Source organism: Myotis lucifugus, unplaced genomic scaffold (assembly GCF_000147115.1).
Source record: "Myotis lucifugus unplaced genomic scaffold, Myoluc2.0 scaffold_320, whole genome shotgun sequence".
Classification (NCBI taxonomy): Eukaryota; Metazoa; Chordata; class Mammalia; order Chiroptera; family Vespertilionidae; genus Myotis; species Myotis lucifugus.
In genome coordinates this window covers 1,084,372-1,104,616 of record NW_005871368.1, presented here as the reverse complement: position 1 = coordinate 1,104,616, position 20,245 = coordinate 1,084,372, and the positions used below count along the sequence as shown (strand labels likewise).

Below are 20,245 nucleotides of genomic sequence, written 5' to 3'. Positions count from 1 at the left end.
TACTTCTTCTGGAACAGCACTTGTAATATTTTACTGTAACTACCTCCTTGAGAGGAAGGACCACGCTGTCTTGTTCATTGTGGTGCTCCTAAGAGTCTGGCCAGACATTAAATATCTTTTGTGAAAAGGGCGTTAATGGAAATTATATGTTGGCGAGGTCAAGAAGTAAGAAACTTACTCAGAGATCTAGCCGGATGAAGTGGCGATGACAGAAACTGGTTCGACGGGTTGGCACCTACCAGCATAAACGTCTACTAGATGGGCCTTGCTATTTAAACACACTGAGGGACAATCATGCATGCTGCAGCATGGATGGACTTCAAAAGTACGATGCTAAGTGAAAGAAGCCAGTCATAAAGAACCAGATAGCGTATGGTTCCATTTATATGAAATGTCCACAATAGGCAAATCTATATAACAGAAAACAGATTAGTGGTTGCCCAGTGCTAGAGAGGTGGAAGTATTGGGGAGTGGTTGCTAATGGGTACGGTTTCTTTTAGATAAAAAAAGGTTCTAAAATTGAATGCAGTGGTGGTTGTACAGCTCTGTGCCTATACTAAGAATCACCGAATTATATATTTTAAGTAGGTGAATTACATGTTATGTGATTTCTATCTCAAGAAAGCTATTTAGGAACCTAAAAAATACATTGAGTACCTGAGAGCACTTTTCATACACTAAAAATATTTTACTAAATTAAAAATACCTAATTTAAAACATTTGATTAATAATAGGAACTCTCATATCAAGGCAGATATGACTCATAATAATGCATATGTTCAATGTTACCTAACAACTGTTGCTGGGGTGGATAAAGAGAGAAACAATTTTCACAGCCACAAAATGTAACTAAGAGAGGGTGAGAGAATATAGCTAACTCAGTTCAACCTAATACAGAGAAAATAACTGAAATACATGTATGAATAACGGTGAGCAGGTCAAACAGATGGCTCAGTGATGATCATTTAGGAAACACTGGGCCACCCAGGAAGTGAAGAGGTAACGCAAAAATTAGCACCAACTGACTTCATGGCTTTGACACAATTCCCACTTGGCTTGTACCATGCATGATACATTCATAGTGGGTTTCAGCTTAATTCTACTTCTAAAGTAAATGAATATTTTACAGAAATACCTTATGGGGAGTTTTATCACCAAGTTTATGTTGTGGTATATACAGGCATACCTCACAGATATTGCCGGTTCGGTTCTAGAGCACTGTATAATAAAGCGAGTATCTCAATAAAGGGTCTTATCTTTTTGCCAGTGGAGGGTCATGCCTTCAATTTGTAAAAAATGCAACATCTGTGAAGAGCAATAAAGCAAAGCTCAATAAAATGAGGTATGCCTGTAATGCCATTATCACTGTCAACCAGCAGAGAAGACGGTGATCACACAGTAAGAGAGAATTCAGACTTCTTGGTAAAAAGCTGCTGGCTACATAATGTCCTAGAGCAGGGGGTTGGCAAAGTTTTTCTGTATAAGGTCAGATGGTAAATGTTTTAGATTTTGAAAACCAAGTGGCAAAATCAAAGCTATTATGTAGGACTTGAAGAACCACTGAAAATGTAAAAACCATTCTTAGCTTTGGGTTTGGCACACAGGCCATAGCCAACTGACCCTGGTTCTAAAGGTTGTATGTTTTTTTAAGTACAATAACCATCTGGTTAGCTTCTAAATCAGGACTCTCTCTCAAACCCCGATAGCCAGAACTCAGATGCCCAATGGGATAATAATCTACACTAATAAAAGTGAAAGATGCAAACTGACCATACCTCTGCAACGCCCACCAGCCAGTCAGGAGTGTGTATGCAAATTAACCCAACAAAGATGGCGGCGGCCCCGCCCCCCAGCTACTCCGGGCCTCCGGGCAGCACGCATGCAGGCGCAGAGCAGCTGGGTGGGGCGGACGCCTGCTATGAGGGGGAAGGCGGGGATGGAGGGAGCTATAGGAGTGGCACTCTGGCCGCAGTGAAGACTGAAGGTTCTGGCTGCAGCGAAAATTCCGGCCAGAGCGAAGGCCTGGGTCCGGGGTGCTGGAGGAAAACCGGTGCCGGTAGCCAGGGGAAGGAAGGTCTATTGCACAAATCTTCATGCAATGGGCCTCTAGTAACTAATATTTGACAGATCTTTCTGGTATATAAAGTAATTACGAAAACCCTATTAGATAGTGTAAAGATCTCTCTGACAACCCAGGGTTGATCTCTTAACTACAAATTCCTTGCCTTTTCATTTTCATATCCTGCTGCATTTCTGCTGTGAGCATATGGGCTTCTACCATGTAAATAGCAGAAGAGGGAAACATGTGCTGAGAAGCTGTGGAGACTCATGCAGCAACCACTGTTCAGATGGTCATTATTCTAGGTGATTCCAAGGACTGCTCTGGAGGTCAAATGCGCAGAGGCTCTGCAAAGCTTGAATGTGGCCATTTATTATCACTCAGTGAGTAAGCAGGTGCCACCTCATCTCCATGAATGTCTTGAAAACACTGGGAATCCTCATTATCTTCCAACTGGTCTTCTTTCTCCAGTATCATCTTTTCAACTGATCATTAAGATTATGGTCAAAGTAATCTTTCTTAAAAACAAATCTAACTCTCTTCCATAAAAGGTTTCAGTGACTCACTAGTTTATGCAGGACAAAGGGAAAAAGAACTCTTAGTGTGGCATAAGAACCCTATGTCCTGACCTCGGCTTTCTCCCCAGCCTCATCTTTCTCTGCCTCTTCCTTAAGAAAACCCTGAGCTTAGGCAAATGTCCTTCCCACGCTGTGTTTGAAGCCCTTGTGCTTTTCCCTCAAGGTTCCCTGGGCCTGAAATGCATACCACAACGTGGGCCTCTTCAGGATTCCCCTCAACCACACAGGGCTTCGCCGAGTCCCTCGGGGACAGCGAGAGCTCTCTTTTTGCTGCATATGAACGACCATAGAAACCTAGCACTGAGTACTGACTCATCTACCTTCCCCTGGTGGCTGAAAACTGCCTGAAGGTCAGGGCAGTGCCACTCTCTCAGGCTGTGCACTGCAGCAGAACTAAAAGAGACATAAATAATAGAACACACAGCTCCTGTCCTTCAAGAGGTCATATATTACTTGATGAATGAATAAAACACAAACTCTGCAAAGTCATGTAACAGCCCCGGCAGTGGAAAAATAACCCGCAGCTGCTGCAAATACCCAAATGACTGAGATGTCACCAACCATGCAGCCAGTAACCCAGTTAGTGAAAGAGGACTGACTCTGAAAGCAAGAAGCTGTTGAGAGCAGAGTTAAAATATATCCAACACACTGCCCTACATGAATTTACAGAAGAATGAGAGAACCAGGGGTGTGAACAGAGATGAGAAATAGAAGTAAGAAACTCAGGTTTCGTCACCATGAGTGCATGAGACAATCACCCAAGAGCTCCTGGGTAGTTAACTACTGTGTTCAGAAAGATCACATCACTGTGCTTGAGGATGAACTTAACCCTTTGCACTCCGCTGTCCCCTCTCAGGGGACATCGGAATTCTAGCATATCACTCGGATGTCCCCTCTCAGGGGACATTGCAGTTTATTAGTGATTACGGGGAATTGAGTTATTTCAACGCAACTTTTTGAGACATGCATGTTTCCCTGAAGTTTTATCTTGAAATGGCACAAGAAATTAAATCAAAATATCGTAAAATTACTAAGATATATACAAGAAATGTCAGCGGGTTTTGTGTCGGATTAAACAATAAACTATATATTCCCAATGTGGGACAAAGAAAACGGGACTGCATTGTGTGTTCTAACAAGGAAAACACCTGGTGGCAGGCATCAAACCACTTATTACTGTCAAACATGCACTAATCAGCCTGCAATGCATATTGGGGAGTGTTACAAAACTTATCATACTGTACAAAATTATAAACAATAAAATATTGGTTTTTTTTGCAAATATACATTCCTCGATGTCACCCAATTCATATAAGTCCAATATCATTATAATACGTTACTTGGTTCCAAAAATATACTAAATAATACGAGGGTCTGTAAATGCACGTTTCCGCCGCAAAGTAGCGTCGAGTAGCTGGTAGCCCATGTCCAGAATGGTTCGGAGTGCAAAGGGTTAAGGATCCCGCATGCTGACCTTGTCAGCGCTCTGCCCTCAAGCTCCGGATGAAGCGAGATCTATGGAGTCTCACACTGTTCATTGTCCTTTAGAGCAGTGGTTCTCAACCTTCTGGCCCTTTAAATACAGTTCCTCATGTTGTGACCCAACCATAACATTATTTTCGTTGCTACTTCATAACTGTAATGTTGCTACTTTTATGAATCGTAATGTAAATATCTGATATGCAGGATGGTCTTAGGCGACCCCTGTGAAAGGGTTGTTCGACTGCCAAAGGGGTCGCGACCCACAGGTTGAGAACCGCTGCTTTAGAGCCAGGCACTCTGTACTAAGGTATATGCTACAGAGCATATTAAAAATCTTTTCAGTGGTGCAACATCATAGTTGACTTTAAAGAATGTAGAAGTGACTACACATAGCTGATCAGAAGAGAAGTTGTGCTCATTCTTGCTCCACTTCCATACCATTACTTCTTAACGTGTTGTATTCCCACTGAAACTCCCCTTCAAAAGTGAACCAACTCTTGCCCTGGCTGGTGTGGCTCAACTGGTTGGAACATCATCCCATGTACCAGACGCTGTGGTTTCGATTCCTGGTCATGGCACATGCCTAGGTTGTGGGTTTGATCCCCTGTTGGGGCACATACAGGATGCAACCAATGAACCAATGGATGTTTCTCACATCTCTCTCCCTCCCTCTCTCTCTCTCTCTCTCTCTCTCTCTCTCTCTCGCTCTCTCGCTCTCTCTCCCTGAACCAATTCTCACTGAGTCTACTGGTCTTTTCCTAGTCATTGTCTCATCTTGGTTTTTCTGTGGGGGAGAGGTGGCATCTGAATCATTGTCTCATCGTGGTTTTTCTGTGGGGGAGAGGTGGCATCTGAATCTGTTGAACACTTATTCTTCCACTCTTCCTGAAACATTTGACTCTCCAGGCTCCCTTGCCACTGAACTTTCCTGCTTTTCTCCTCCCCCACCTCCCCAGAATTCCTTTTCTTCCTCCTCTTTGTATTCTCTAAACATGGGTCTCGGGCTGTCTTTAACAGTTTACTTTATACTTGTTCTCTCAAAGGATATCTATATACTTTCCAGCCCTGACTGTTTACCTGTATCCAGCTGGCCTCAGTACACTAAGTAATTCTGTAAATATTTATTGTACACATATTTAGTCATTAATTCCTCAGATATGAGTTCCTACTATGTGCCAGGCATTGCTCACATTCTGGTGGTACAAAGAAAAAAGGCTCCACCCACCCCAGGACACACTATTGGTCAAGGGGCAGGAGCAGTGAGTGCCATGAAAGAGACACCCAGGGGCTGTAAGAACAGAGAGGAACAGATCTGACTAGAAGACTGGACAAGGCTTCCCAGAAGAGGTGATATTTGATGTGAATACTGAAAAGTGCACAGGAGTTAGGCAAGCAAAAATTCTCTCTCTCTCTCTCTCTCTCTCTCTCTCTCTCTCTCTCTCTCTCTCTCTCTCTCTGTGTGTGTGTGATGGGGAAGTTGGATGAGGAAGTTTGTTTCAGACAAAGAAAAGGGCAGATGTGAAGGCAAGAAGTGACAAAGGGCTATGAAAAACTGCAAATAGTTGGCACAGATAGCCTAAGGGCTGCACATGGGGCCAGAGATGTGGCTACAAAGCAGGAAGGGGCCTGTGTAATGAGCTGTAACTACCTTGAAAGCTAAAAGGGCTTCTGAAGGATTCTAGTAGATGTGAACAATCAGATTTGTGTTTTCAATGAGATCACTCTGCGGGCTGAACTATAGGGAGAGGGAGGCAGTTGTGACAATATGTTAGTAATCCAGTAAGTAGAGAGGTGGTCTGAACTAAGGCAGTGGGATGAAGAGAGGGAAATGGCAGATTTACATCAAGAAGGAAGACTCGCCGAAACCGGTTTGGCTCAGTGGATAGAGCGTCGGCCTGTGGACTGAAAGGTCCCGGGTTCGATTCCGGTCAAGGGCATGTACGTTGGTTGCGGGCACATCCCCAGTAGGAGATGTGCAGGAGGCAGCTGGTCGATGTTTCTCTCTCATCGATGTTTCTAACTCTCTATCCCTCTCCCTTCCTCTCTGTAAAAAATCAATAAAAATATATTTAAAAAAAAAAAAAGAAGTAAGACTCTATGGTACTTAATCGGGGGAGGGGGAAAGAGGGTTATGAATGCATAAGGGAAAAGTTTAAGATTTTATGGTTGAGCCTTTGGGTAGATAATGGTGCTTCTCATCAGGGTAGAGAGTGAGAAGGAGAAGCAGATTTAGCAAAGAAATGGGAAATTTCAAGTGCCTGTGGAACACAAGTGGAGATGTCCAGTAGGCAGTGGGATATGAAGATCGGGAGCCAGGAGGGAGGGAGGTCTAGTCCAGAGACCTAAATCTGGGAGCCATGAGCCTGTTACCAGTGCTGACAGCGATGCATGGGGTGGGTCACCTGCTGGGAGATGGAGGATAAAAAGCTCAGGAGGCTGAGGAAGGAGTGGAGCTTGGGAAACAACACAGTTGAGGAGTGAACAGAGGAACTAAATGGAGAGACTGCTGTTAACCTAGCCAAGGCTTTTATACTGTTGACAGCTGGATTTAAAAACCACTTTCTACTTGTCTCTTACTCTTGCTCTTTCCATATTCCCATCCATCTTATATGACAAAATGATGAATTTGTCTGAGATAACTGTCCTGACTTTATTAGTAACTAAACCATTCTTCACTGCTTCTAGTGTCAACACCTAAATTGGTTGAGAGGCTTAAAAATATCTCCCTCTATTACATTTGCTGGGTTATTTCCCATTTCTCACTTAAAAAATGTTAATTCTTTATTGTTTAAAGTATTACATATGTCTCCTTTTCCCCCATTGACCTCTCCCCAGCCGTTCCCACCCCCAGCACATGCCCTCACCCCCTTACTGTGTGTGTCCATTGGTTATACTTATATGCATGCATACAAGTCCTTTGGTTGATCTCTTACCTCCCCCACTCCCTCCAGAGACACAGAGCATTGAACAGACCGTCAAACCATTTCTCACTTTGTACCCTACCACTCTTCAGTCAGACAGGTCTCCCCGAGTTCTTTCCTTTCCAGGGCCGCCTTCTCACCTCCATGCCTTCCTCACTCTTGCTGCTCTTCTCCTCTGGGATAATTTGCTTCATTTTCTCTGCCCATCCAAATCCTGCCCATCCTTCTAGTCCTAGAAACCTCTTTTCAGGATATGGGTCCACACTGAGGGTGGTTTCTTGGATATCTTCCTGCTCTGGGTACTCCGGTCAGTATTTCAGTGTTCTCAGATGCTTATCTAATTCAAGTATATCTGCCCCACCTTCCTGAGGTTGTTTAAAGGAAAGGACATGTTTTTCACTCTTTTGTGCCCACAGAGTACCCACCAGTCTTGGTCAGAGTCTCAAGTATCGACAGACAGACTGACTATGACACTGTGACACCAGAGCCAAGTGAGGACCACAGGAGGTGGGTGACAGAGAGTGCGAAGCAGCTTCCAGGCTGAGAGATGAAATACGACAGAAAGCAGTAAAAAGAAATAGAAATACACTGAAACAACACTTCAGCATTACTTTAGAATGCTTAAAATTACAAACTGCAGATTAATCTAATGTAAGTAAATTAGTAACTGAAAGACTTTCTGATCAAATGAACTCAGGGTTCTATGAAAAACATCTGAAAATCAACAGTATTTATTTATTTATTAATTATTTTATCCTTACCTGAAGATATGTCTATTGAATTGAGAGAGAGGAAGAGCGAGAGTAAGAGTGAGAGAGTGAGAGCAAGAAAGAGAGAGAGAGAGAGAAACATCAACTGGTTGCCTCCCATATGCACCTGACCAGGGATTGAACCCACAACCTAGGTATTATGTCTCCTGACCTGGACTCAATCCCGAACCTTTTGGTGTACAGGATGATGCTCTAACCAATGATGATCCACCAGGCAGGGCTGAAAATCAACAGTTTTTAAACAAAAAACAGATTTATTTTAAATACAATAACAGAATTTGAGGTTGCCTACAATAAAAGATATAAGGACATTAAAAAACACAGAGAGCTATTTTAAAAAACATATGGAAGATGGAAGCAGAAGTTCTAACTTTGGGTTAAACAGTTAATTTGATTGAACATTAAAATAACCTTGGTACTGAGTTTTTTGCCAGCCAAAGCAAAAAAGGCAAGAAAATCACCAAGGAGCTCTCCTAACTGGGAGGCAGCCTGATGAAGCATCGGGGCAGAGGCCTTGCGGTCGGACACACTGAGTCCCAATCCTGCACTCCCATCGGCAGGTGTGTGTCCCTGGGCAAGCCAGCACCCCAAGCCTCCAGGACACGAAGGAACTAACTATTATATCTCAAGGCCGATGTTTGGGAATAAATGAGGGGACACCGAAGAAATAGTGTGCTCTTCAATCTCAGCAGACCAGTCAATGTCAGTAAAGCCTCCGGCAGGAGCCCAGGTGTGGGATTCTGAACCCCAGACCTGATGGGGGCAAGACCCACCTTGGAAAGTGGAGGAGCCTGCTAAGCAGAGGGCAGAGCCACAGACCAAAGGGCATCATTGCATAGTTGCCTGACTCGCATGTACTCTCCAGGGATTTTGGTCTGATTTATTTGCTTTATTTCATGGATTACTGGACTGTACAACCTGGAAGATCCTGTGGTATTCAAAGGGTCTGCAGTGGGGAAAGACACTGTGGAATTTGCAGCAAGCCACAAGGGGAAAACCATGGGCTAGATCCTGGAGCAGGAGTGTGCAGAGAATGATACACTTTTGAAAACCTGCTGCTAGACCCTGGGGACAGAGTGTGCTTGATCCTGGGCATAAAGTAAGCATGTGGTCAGAAGTATGAGACCTACCAAGGTCAGACAGACCCAAAGAAATCCATCCACAGATGGAAGTGGCACAGGTGAGCTGCAGAGGCAGGCATGCCAGACCATCATGTCAATCACCTCTGTTGCACCAAAACCTCTTCCTCAGTTCACACCTCCTGCTGCATGGGGGTGGGGCCCTTATGACCAAGTGACAGAGAGGAAAATGGCCAAATTTGGTTCATAGAAGGGTTGGCTCAGTAGACGAGTGAAAGTTGAAAATGGACTGTGGCCGGCACTGCAGCTCCACTCAGGGGTGATCTTAAAAGACAGCGACGAAGGGAAATCCTCCCAATGGGCATAGCATGGGCAGAGCATTTATTTGGTCATCCACTTGAGTGGAAAGAGAAGTAGTCTGAGGTAATGACATATGGATTCACTGGACATGGTAAATGACTTGGTTGATTGTTCAGGGGACTGGAAGGCAGAGGTCAAAGAGACCTCAGGAAGAGGCATGTGGACCTGGCTAAAGGAATGGACATGAAGCGTGACATCTGTATGGGTGGTTAATGTCTACCATGGACGTCCAGCACAGAAGAGAGGGACCGAACGACTCAGCTGGTGGACACTGGCCAGCCATTGGCCACCCCAGTGCTGGCACATGAACAGAGAACCATGGTGGCAGTGGTGGAGGCTCTGCACAGGCCCCACTCTCTAAGGAAAATGTAGCTACTGACAGCAACAGAGACCAATCCGGAGCCCCAATACACCACCATCCCTCAAAGAGAAACCAGCACCACTATCTGTGCGTTTGCAGAATGCTTGCTCTACTGACCAGCGTGCTAAATCACATCAGACCACAAGGCCCACTTACAGCAAAGTGGGTGCATGGCAAGACTGTGGAATACATAAACCCTCTCACGTTCCATACAACTCAGGAACTGCCAGCTTGCCACACTAGAGAGACAGCCATTTGAATGTATCAGTGAAATACCAACTTGGAGATGACCCTACAAGATGGCACTCCAGGCTCTAGCATGCAGTGTAAACCCTAAAAACCCTGCTGGGTCCCCAACAGCAAGAACATGTGGATCTTGGAAATAAGGACTGGAAGAAGGAGAAGTGACCCTGAGTACCCTCTCTCTCAGTGCCCTGTTTGGGGAATCTAGGCTTCTTACCCCTGCAACTCTAAATCCCATAGGTTTACAGAGCTTGGCTCACAGGGGGGGAGCCCTTCCATCAGGAGAAAAAACAAGAATACCATTACAAGTGAAATAAGCCAGTCAATGAAAGAAAAATACCACATGATCTCACTCATGTATGGATAATAAAGACCATTATAAACTGATGAACAAAAATAGATACAGAGGCAGAGCAGCATCGAACAGACTGTCAAACTACAGCGAGAAGGCTGGGGAGGGTTGCAGGGCAGGAGAGGGGGTAAGAGATCAACCGAAGGACTTGTATGCATGCATATAAGCATAACCAATGGACATAAGACACTGGGGGGTAGGGGAGGCCGGGGGAATGTCAAGGGGGGGGGGAAGGAGACATATGTAATACTCTTTGTAATACTTTAAGCAATAAAACAAAATTAAAAAAAAAGAATACCATTACATTTTAAGTTATAGCTGTTAACCAGTTATTTTGGGCTCTTGTGCCAAATACCAGCAGGTAAGAAAAGAAGTCATTATCCTGGCAGGAGTAATTAACCCTGATCATCAAGAAAAGGTGTGGGCACAAAAAGGGGGAGGGAAGACTATGTGTGGCACCCCGGTGACACAACAGGGCATCTGTTGTTACTTACTCCCTTGCTCAGTTTTACAGTAATTGGACAAGGGCAGCAGACCCAGTCTGAGAAGGGCCTGGTACCAGGGACTCAGATCCCACAGGGTATGTGTGGGTATGTGTCACTTTCACCAACTAAGCCTTTCAGCCAAGAGTGAGGGGACTCTCCAATGAACAGTAGAGGAATGAGTTGATGATCAGTGTGATCGTGAGACCTGCTGAGGCAGAAAGGGATGTAGTTTATCCTACTATCCTTCCTCTTTAAGTGTTCTCCAGGAAAGAGTGCCTCTGGAATCTTAGAAGAGCTGCTCCAAGAACTTTGGTAAACCAAGAAGATCTGAGCAGCACAGGGGGAGGATGCTGTGGTCTGCTGCCCAGATCCGCCACTTCCCTCGCAACTGAAGTGCTCAATCTTCCTGCTGCTGGGGGTGCTAGAATGCCGCAGTTCTCAAGGGACATGCCCCCTGGGGATGGTGTGCATCCAAGGAGAGCCAGTCAGCCCAAGGTTTGCAATCTGCACCCCATGACTGGTTGGTGGAGGTTTAGTTTCAGCTTCTGTCTGAATTTGAGATAACCTGTAGGGGCTCTCCCAACTCCACAGCTTTCCATAAAATTATCTCAGGCCTTTTTTATAATTGTTGTTCAAAGTCCACCTCTGTCCTCATCACCCCTGCCCCAGAGACTCTGATCTTGATAGTGTTCTCGATAAACTTCATGCATACAAAAATCTGCCTGGAGACTCCAATCTGAGAAATACCACTTTCCTGCTTTGCTCATGAGCACAGGAGCCATAGCCATCTAATGGGGGAGCTCCTCCCAGATATTCCCAAGGAAGCTCAGTCGTGTATTGGTTCACAGAAGCGTTGTCTCAGTAGACGAGTAAAACTGCTCTTTTGATGTTGGTGATATGGTGCTGTCACCGATCTATCCTGTTATCTAAACAAGAAATCTATGCTACTAAACAAGAATCATATGGTACTTCTTTCTCTCCTTCATAGCTCTAGGTTCATTCTGCCTGGAAAATATTTATACTCACCATTATTCAGTTTTTCAGACACTGATCATTCCAAGTCCTCATACTTTTCATTCTTCCCTGTTTCCTTGAAGGATCTACCTTTTCCTGCTAAATGTAAGACTTAGTCTATAGCCTATGTTCACCTTGGATGTAATTCTCTTACAGAACTCACCCAGCACCTTGCTTTCATCTCTCAACTCTACAAAGTTGACTCCATGATCTACACCTCCAGCTTTGACCTAAGAGAGATGACTGTGCTCCATATTTAACTACATCATAGGTATCTTTATTGTAATGTTCCAGATTCACCAAATTCAAATACATCTGCAGGGAATAACCTTCACTTCTCTTTCACCTGTAGACGCAGCCAATTGATAAGGGGCTCCCCTCTTCCTACCCCAGACATGAACTCTGAGACCTACATCTCCAGTGGGACACCAGGAGTGTCACATCTGACTTCACTTCTTCAGACCACTGTGAGGTCTGCAGACCTACATCTCACACCCAGTGAAAGCAGGAGACACAGAGGTGGTGAGAAAAGTATCATCTCTCATATCCCAGACGATAAAGAAGATGGGAACAAGAAATAAAGAGCCCAGCATATTGCATTATAAAAGTGTCAAAGAAAGATCATGTTTGAAGTCTGAGCCTGACATACAGTGTGGGGTAAAAGTAGGTTTACAGTTGTGAGTACATGAAACACAGCATTCACTCTTGTATTATTATTTATTAATTATTGTATTATTTTCTATACGAACAACTGTAAACCTACTTTTGCCTCACCCTGTATAGTAATCCTTGAAAGGGAAGTATGGTATCAGATTGCTTGGATACAGCAGTTTATTGTAGACAATGCTCAATATTTCCTGATGATTGATGACAAGGCTAAGAAAACACAGCATTTATTTGATTAATTCACGGGTTGTTCCCTTGAAAAATTTCTTACCTTCACAGTCTATTTCAACCAAAGAAAATCATGAAGTTTTACATTTGCTCTTCACTCTAGAGCACATGATAAGCATTTTAACAGGAAGACACTGTGGCTTTTACAAGATTTTAAAAACAGATAAATATCATGTCTTGTTAACTAGGTTGGTGTTTCTCTAAGAAATAGTCCTTATCTAATAGAAGCAGAACAAAGTCCAGTTTGACCAGGCTTTTGGCTGCCGTTTACTCTTTCACCTTAAAAAAAATCACTAAGAATAGGCACTAACAGAGACGTACATTCTATTTGGAAACTTGTCAAATATCTACACTGCAATGTACAGGAATAAAATATAGTCTCTACCACACATTCAGCCACAGAGAAGTTTACTTAGGCCATTGAGTATTTCTGACATTTTTTAAAATATATTTTATTGATTTTTTACAGAGAGGAAGGGAGAGGGATAGAGAGTTAGAATCATCGAATAGCTGCCTCCTGCACAACCCCCACTGGGGATGTGCCTGCAACTAAGGTACATGCCCTTGACTGGAACCTGGGACCTTTCAGTCCGCAGGCCGAGGCTCTATCCACTGAGCCAAACCGGTTAGGGCTTTCTGAAAAATTTTAAAAAATATGTTTATTTTTAATGATCCAAGATTTTGCAAGATACATACATACCCAGAACTGGGTGGAAATACATTTTAGCAGTGCTGCTGCCAACCCGGGGGATTGGGGGATGGGGGGTGGGGGGTGGGGAGGGGTGGGGAAGCACGAGGACTGGATGCTGGCTGGAGACATATGACCACCGCAAGGTGTAGCCAATTCCGACCTGACAGGGAGCCTCAGTGCCCTATCTCCACAGAAACCAGTCTAGCACTGGGATGGGGCCCTAGGGAGCCTGTATGAATGTCTCTGGCAGGTATTCCCCATTAAAAACAACCATCAGTGCCATCCCCACCCAGAGCTACTGCCCATCTTCCCCTCTTCCCCCTCAGCCAACATCATAGAATGGCAAAAGTGACTGTACCCCCTATGGGGAAGAAGGGGAGGAAGGGTAGCAAGGTGGCTGTGGCAAATGAGGTACCCTCTGTTGCAGTGGGGCCACTGCTGCTGGGGCACAGAAAAAGGCAGGGCTTCGAGGGTGCTTCCTCCCCTTCTAGAGCTGCTCAAGGTTTGGATCAAAAGGGGATGGGGCCCAGGAAGGCTCTACCACCCCAGGAGGCAGTCACATCCACTACCAAGACAGTGCGACCTGCATCCTGGTGTGGTGTCAGGGATGTGGGCCACACACCTCCCTTCCTGGCCTGCGGGACTGTCAGAGGTCTAGGCTGAGAACTCCAGGGAAGACCAAGACAGGGTTGGGGGACAAGACAAGAAAATCTTCTCCAACTTGGCATCAAAACAGAGCAAGTTCAAAGAAACAAAACCTTGATTTGTACAGCAGGTGCTCCTGGCCAGCTCCCGACAGTGGGCTCACCCACTAAGGGTTGGCCCAGTAAAAAGATGGGCAAAGCTGGGGCATGGCTACTCTCAGGGCAGTGAAAGAACTCAGAAAAGTGAGTCTACAGGATACAGGAGAGAACAGCAGAGCCAAAGCGCTGCTGCTCTGACACGTCCTCCGCAGCCCCACGTGCCCTGGGCCCTGACCGCACACCACGTAGGAGCAGCGTCTTTCAGGCTGAGTCCTGGCAGGGGAGACAGTTCCCAGGCAGGTCTCCGGGGAGGGAAGTCTAAAAGGTGTCCTGAAGGAACATGTGAGTGTCCTCTGATGGCCCCCGACTGAGCTCTTCAGGGGAGATGGAGAGGAGACCATCCACCCCTCATGGCCAGGCTGTGCTGCCGTATCCCTTTCGAGAGGGGCCCAGGTAGAGCACCCTAGCTGAACAGCAGGAGTGTCAGTAGGAGTGGGGGTCCCCGGGCCCTCAGGCACGGTGCGTCTGGATGAAGGAGAGGACATCCTCCTTGGATAGTCTGTCTGGGTCCTGGGGCTTCCGGGAGTAGTGTACACGGATGCCATCCCCCCACTCCCAGAAGAGCCGGCCATAGTAGCAGATGTGAAATGGGGCAATGGCGTCTGCAGGGAGCTCAAAGGTAGAGCTCCTGGTTTTCCTGTTGTAGAAGAACTTCCTCTTAAAGCTTCTGTTGAATCCCATCGTCCATGGCTCATTCACTGTCCTGACGATGTAGAGACCAGTGGGCACAAAGTGCTGGTTGTCCCGTCCTGTGTAGCTGAGCTTTGGGATGCCGCTGGAGCCCTTGATGATCATCTCCAACCTGACAAAAATCTTCTCCATTTCCTCCAGCCTGTACACCTCCTTCACCCTGATGGGATTCATGTCAGGCCGACTAGGCTTGGAAACAGCTTTCACAAATTTCTCAGCAAGCTGAATTCGCTGGTTGAAGTGCTGCTCTCGCACGTCGCTGCCATTCAGCACGAGGACATCGAGGATGTGGATGGCACTCATCTTCCGCTGGGCCTTCCCCTCCCCTTTCAGCTCATGGACAATCTCCACAAAGAGCAGAGTGTCCCGGGGCAGCTGTCTTCAGGTCCAGCTTGACCCAGCGGAATGACTGGCGGCCGTCCCACGTGTAGATCTGTGACTTCCCCAGGCTCAGGAGGAACTGCCAGATACCATGCAGCAGTAGTCGATCACTGGGCGGATCTTCTCCAAGGTTTTGGAGGTGAGCAGCGTGGGCTTATAGCTGAAGATGTCGACCTCAGTGCCCCGAATCAGCTCAAAGAACTTAGACTTCGGGTCCGAGGAGGAAGGAGCCACACGAGTCTGGTCCGGGATCCCCCAAAGACGGAGGCACTGTTTCCGGATCTCTGCCTGCCGAGGCTCACTCAGGGTGGTGTCTTGAACAAAGGCATATATTTTGGCCAGAGCTTTGATCTGCAGACTACAGTGGCTTTCATTGGACCGTATCATGTAGTCAGTAAATTCATGGTCTGCCTTGATCACCTCCAAGGGAACCACAAGGTTGACATTGGAATCGGTGTTCCGCAGCTGGTTGAGTTTAATATTGACTGAGAAGAGGTACTTCCGCACGTCATCTATGCCCACCTTCAGGCCCTTGCACACCACATACCTCTCTGAGTTGGCAGGATGGCTGGTAATTGGCTTAAAGAGACATACTCGTTCAAAGCAGCAGTACAGCAGGTAGATGAGCCCCACGCTGAACGGTGTGAACAGGTCAAAGGTTTTACAGATGAAGTGGCCTCCTGTCCGGACAACAGAGAGCGCCATGAGAAACTGGCAGAGCAGCAGCTGCTTGCTGAGGATCTCTCCCAGGTTCTCCTGGCCCTCTATGGAGAAACTCCCATCGGCCATCAGAAAGTGGACACCCTTTCCATCTGTGTTATCCAGGACAAAATTCCGAAAAGCAGTGATGTTCTCTGGGCGGGTGACGTCTCCATCTCCATCGATCCCACCCTCGCCATAGTAAGATTCAAAGAGTTCACTGGAGGCCGAGTAGAAGTCCTCCAGCTTAAAGTCATTCGGGCCCTTCAGAGTCATTCCAAAGCCCTTCGCATGCCACTTCTTCCTCCACAGCACATACTCTGAGAAGCCACCGGGGCCCGCACAGATGTCAGCAAAGTACAGAAGTTCTGCTTCCCGGTCCTTCACCAGTGGTTTCCCATAAGAGTCCCGTGGATTTGTAAAAATGCGATCAAATACAAAATCCATATTGGCCATCTTCATTGCCGCCCTGTTCAGGAAGAAGACTCCTTGGATCATCTCATAGGGATTGGCCCGGGTCAGAGCTCGCCACATCTCCTCCCCATCCAGGACATTAAACATACTCTTACACTGCAGCACACTGTGAAGCAGGTCTTCCCCACAAAACTCTGTTTTATCTTCAATAATCATCTTCCTCTTTCCCACAACCATCCAATCGCTCATTTCCTCAGTGTCAGGAATCTCAGTGGTACATTCTGGGAACCATGACACCTGCTCACAGGCACTGGGCTCGGGCTCATCTCGCCAGTCCACATTCAACTCCTGTTCAAAGCCTTGCAACGTCAGACCCAAGCCTCTTCGACCTTTCTGATTAGAGGCCTCCACGATGTCCTTCCGACCCTGGCTGTATTTACCCAATCCTTCACCTTCCCTGAAGCCCATCTTGGCCATAAGCTTTTGGGAGACACTGCTGTACATGGAATAGCGGGAAGAAGTTCCCTCCACAAGAGAGTCTGCTTTGAATGCTTCATCAGAGCTGCGTTGCTTCCCCTCAGTCTCACTGTCAGACCCACTGAAGCTTGTGGTAGATACTTTCGCTGCATGATTGATAGAGGAGGGAGGTTCATCATCAGATGTAGAGTTGAGGCTCATGGAAAACTCTGCAACTCTTTTCTCCTGTTTCTTGATAGGGGCAGTGCATTTTGGATCATTTCTCCTCTTCATTGTTAACGGAGGGGAGAGGGCAAGCTGCCAGGGAGCGGAGAGGGGGGTCAGGCCACCGCTGCCGCCGGCACTACGGGGCCCGGCCCTCCTGCTGCCAGAACCGCCAGCTCCTCCCTCACTTTCGTTTCCCCAGCCGGTCCCGGTGCACCGCCCAGCTTATTTCTGAGTTTTTAATGATTACTGTTATGCTTACCTGCTGCTGTCTTTGTCGCCTCGCTTGTGCAAACTGGGAAAGCATCAGCTGCCGATCGAGCAGTTCCATTCTTTGCTGCCTCTGAATGTCTACTGTGGCCCCCATCCCGACTCTGGCTTCAGTGGTAGGTTCTGAAGATGAGAAGATGGGCTCAAGCGTCCAAGAACAGAACTTTGCCATCCAGCTTGGGATGTACAGCACCTGATGAACTTGAAGTATTTTGCTGTTGTAGCAGATACCGGAAATCTAAAAGAAAAAAGTCCAACTGGATTGTTTAAGTGTAATCAAAATTTAAAGAACACATTTAACATAGAAATCAATAACCACAAAATACTTCAGATGGTATTTTTCTTCATTTTAGCAGTTAGGTGATAACCAAAACTCCTACCAAGTTGCAGAATAGCTGTACAAATCAACAAATAATTTAATTTGCTCAGTAAACAAGTTTGCTTTAAAAAAAAAGTTAGAAGAGAGAGGTAGCAAAATCCTAACCATTTAACACTCAAAGTACAGGTGAAATGTTTTTAAAACAATGTTTTCATTTTTTAAAAAGCCACAAAAGATCTGATTATCAAAATACTTTCACACTGACTCTGTGGTTACTCTTATTGGCATATGGCCATCAGAGAGAGATATTGGCAGAAAACAACTTTGACGATCAATGATGTGACCCAGCCATATAATAAATTTATCAGAAAATAAAGGCAATGTAAAATTTACATAGCATTTTAATAAATTTTTCTGTTGATTTTTAAAAATCCTTGCCAATAGTTAGCAATTAACAATCCTATTTGCAAACAAGTCTATTTTCATCTTTAAGGTAATATATGTGGCAAAAGAAGTCTAAAGATGGTCTATGGTTTTCTAGGTGAAAATGAATGAGTATGGCTATTCTTCTGTAAAATCTTCAATTTTGTGAATTTGATTCTTAGATAAGAAGTTATTCACACCAAATTAGAGCATATTTGACAACTTTCTGTCTAGAGAAAAGCACACTTTAATGTTTTATTAATAAAATTAATTAATTAGGAAAGAATTTATTGAGCATCTGCAATACACCAGGCACTGTTCTAGATACTTAGGAATACAGCAGAAGACAAGATCAAGGTCCAACTCTGAGAGAGGTAATAGTGGTCAATATGGAGAACAGACAGCAAACAAGCAAGCACACAAAGCAACTCCAAGCAAGCTCTATGAAGGAAATAAAAGAAAGTGACTTGGAGCAGGGACTTTCTTTAGGCATGGTGGTCAGGGAAGCTTCAGAGGAAGTGACACTTGAGTGGAGATCTTAAGGATAATGGGGTACCAGTCATTTGAAGAATCGGAAGAAGACCATTTCAGTCAGCAAAACAATAAATGCAATGCAGGTATGAGTTTTGAAGAATCTATTAGAAATCTTAGTGGAGATATCAAATGAGTAGCTGAATATACAAATCTGGAACTCAAGAGAAAAATTAGCAGATAAAAATTTGGGAGTCACTGGTATTTGATGGCATTAAAAGCAATGAGAACCTATAACAGAAGAGAGAAGAGGCCCTGGCTCGGTGGCTCAGTTGGTTGGAGCATTGTGTATACACCAAAAGGTTGCAGGTTCGATTCCCAGTTAGGGCACATGCCTAGGTTGCAGGTTCGATCCCTGGTCGGGGTGTGTATGGGCGACACCCCATTGATGTTTCTCTCTCTTTCTTCCTCTCTCTCCCCAAATCAATAAAAACATATCATCAGGTGACGATTGAAAAAAGAAAAAGAAGAGAGGACTTCACCTTGAATCCAGGGTACACCAATATTTTTGGGTTGAAGAGAGTAGGAGAAGGCAATAAAGAAAATCGAGAAGGAACAGAGAGAAAACTAGGACAGGTTAGTATCAATGAAGCTAAGAGAACAGTGTTTTAAGATGGGAATACTAGTTATCTATGTTTAATGCAGCTCAGAGTTCAAGTGAGACAGAGAAGAAAAGGACCATAGCATTTGGCAAAATGGAAGCTTTGATGACCTTGTTAGAACAATTTTGATGCAGTGGTGGGAGCAGAGGACATTCTGGAGTACGCTAAAGAGTGACTGTAGAGGACTTTTGGTCTCAAATCATATCCATGCCACTTATCTCAAAAAATGGCACAAAACAACAAAGAAATCGGAAACAGAAACAAACTTCACATTTGATGAAACTAAAAAGTGTCTGTAATCCTGACCCACATTAACAAAATGGAAAACACATTGTGTAATTGGAAACCACTTAGTACAGTGGTCGGCAAACTGCAGCTCACGAGCCACATGCAGCTCTTTGGCCCCTTGAGTGTGGCTCTTCCTAAGCCTTAGGAGTACCCTAATTAAGTTAATAACAATGTACCTACCTATATAGTTTAAGTTTAAAAAATTTGGCTCTCAAAAGAAATTTCAGTCATTGTACTGTTGATATTTGGCTCTGTTGACTAATGAGTTTGCCAACCACTGACTTAGTATATGGGAAGAAGGGTAAATCCAAATGCCAGCAAGAGGATTCCCTGGAGCTCAGACAAGGCTCAGGCATTAGAGGCACCAGGTACTGTGGAAGGCCAGAGCAAAGTGGAGGGTTTTTAACACTTGGAGTGGGGGAAACGAGTTAAGTCGGCTCGCGTGAATTGCGCGTACTCCGCGGGAGCCGTCTTTAACTCGGTTCATATAGATTTGCGGTGGAGTGCGGGAAACGTGTAAACTCGGGCGATTGTAACTGCGTATTACCAAATATTTGTTTGTAATCCACCCTTTTGGTGGATGGAACAAAACCAAAAGACAGAGCCATCTTATATTTTGGCGGGAAATTCACCCCACACCGGAGTGTTAACTCTGTAAGAAGCAACCCCAATTCATCCCCATACTTAGCACAGCCCATATCTACCCTCTGTTTCCTCTACAGCAAGAAGATAAAACCTCTGAAGGGCATGGATCAAGGAGGCTCTGAGGAGGGTAGAGCAGGCCCAGAGGGGAGGTCTAGGGCTCTCCACAGGTGAATTCCATAAGCAACAACAACTATAAAATACCTAGGAATA

At 45.3% G+C, this 20,245-nt stretch overlaps 1 protein-coding gene across 1 annotated transcript in view; it reads right to left on the bottom strand.

The window, feature by feature from the left end:
* Positions 1–13,240: 13,240 nt before the first annotated feature.
* The window catches only part of UBAC2 (UBA domain containing 2), a 144,785-nt gene continuing 137,780 nt past the window's right edge, over positions 13,241–20,245 (bottom strand). Inside the window, 4 exon segments of the mRNA XM_023764199.1 lie at positions 13,241–15,158; positions 15,160–15,244; positions 15,247–17,050; positions 17,220–17,465. Of these exon segments, the coding sequence (XP_023619967.1) occupies positions 14,543–15,158; positions 15,160–15,244; positions 15,247–17,050; positions 17,220–17,465 (2,751 nt within the window). The 3' untranslated portion in view covers positions 13,241–14,542.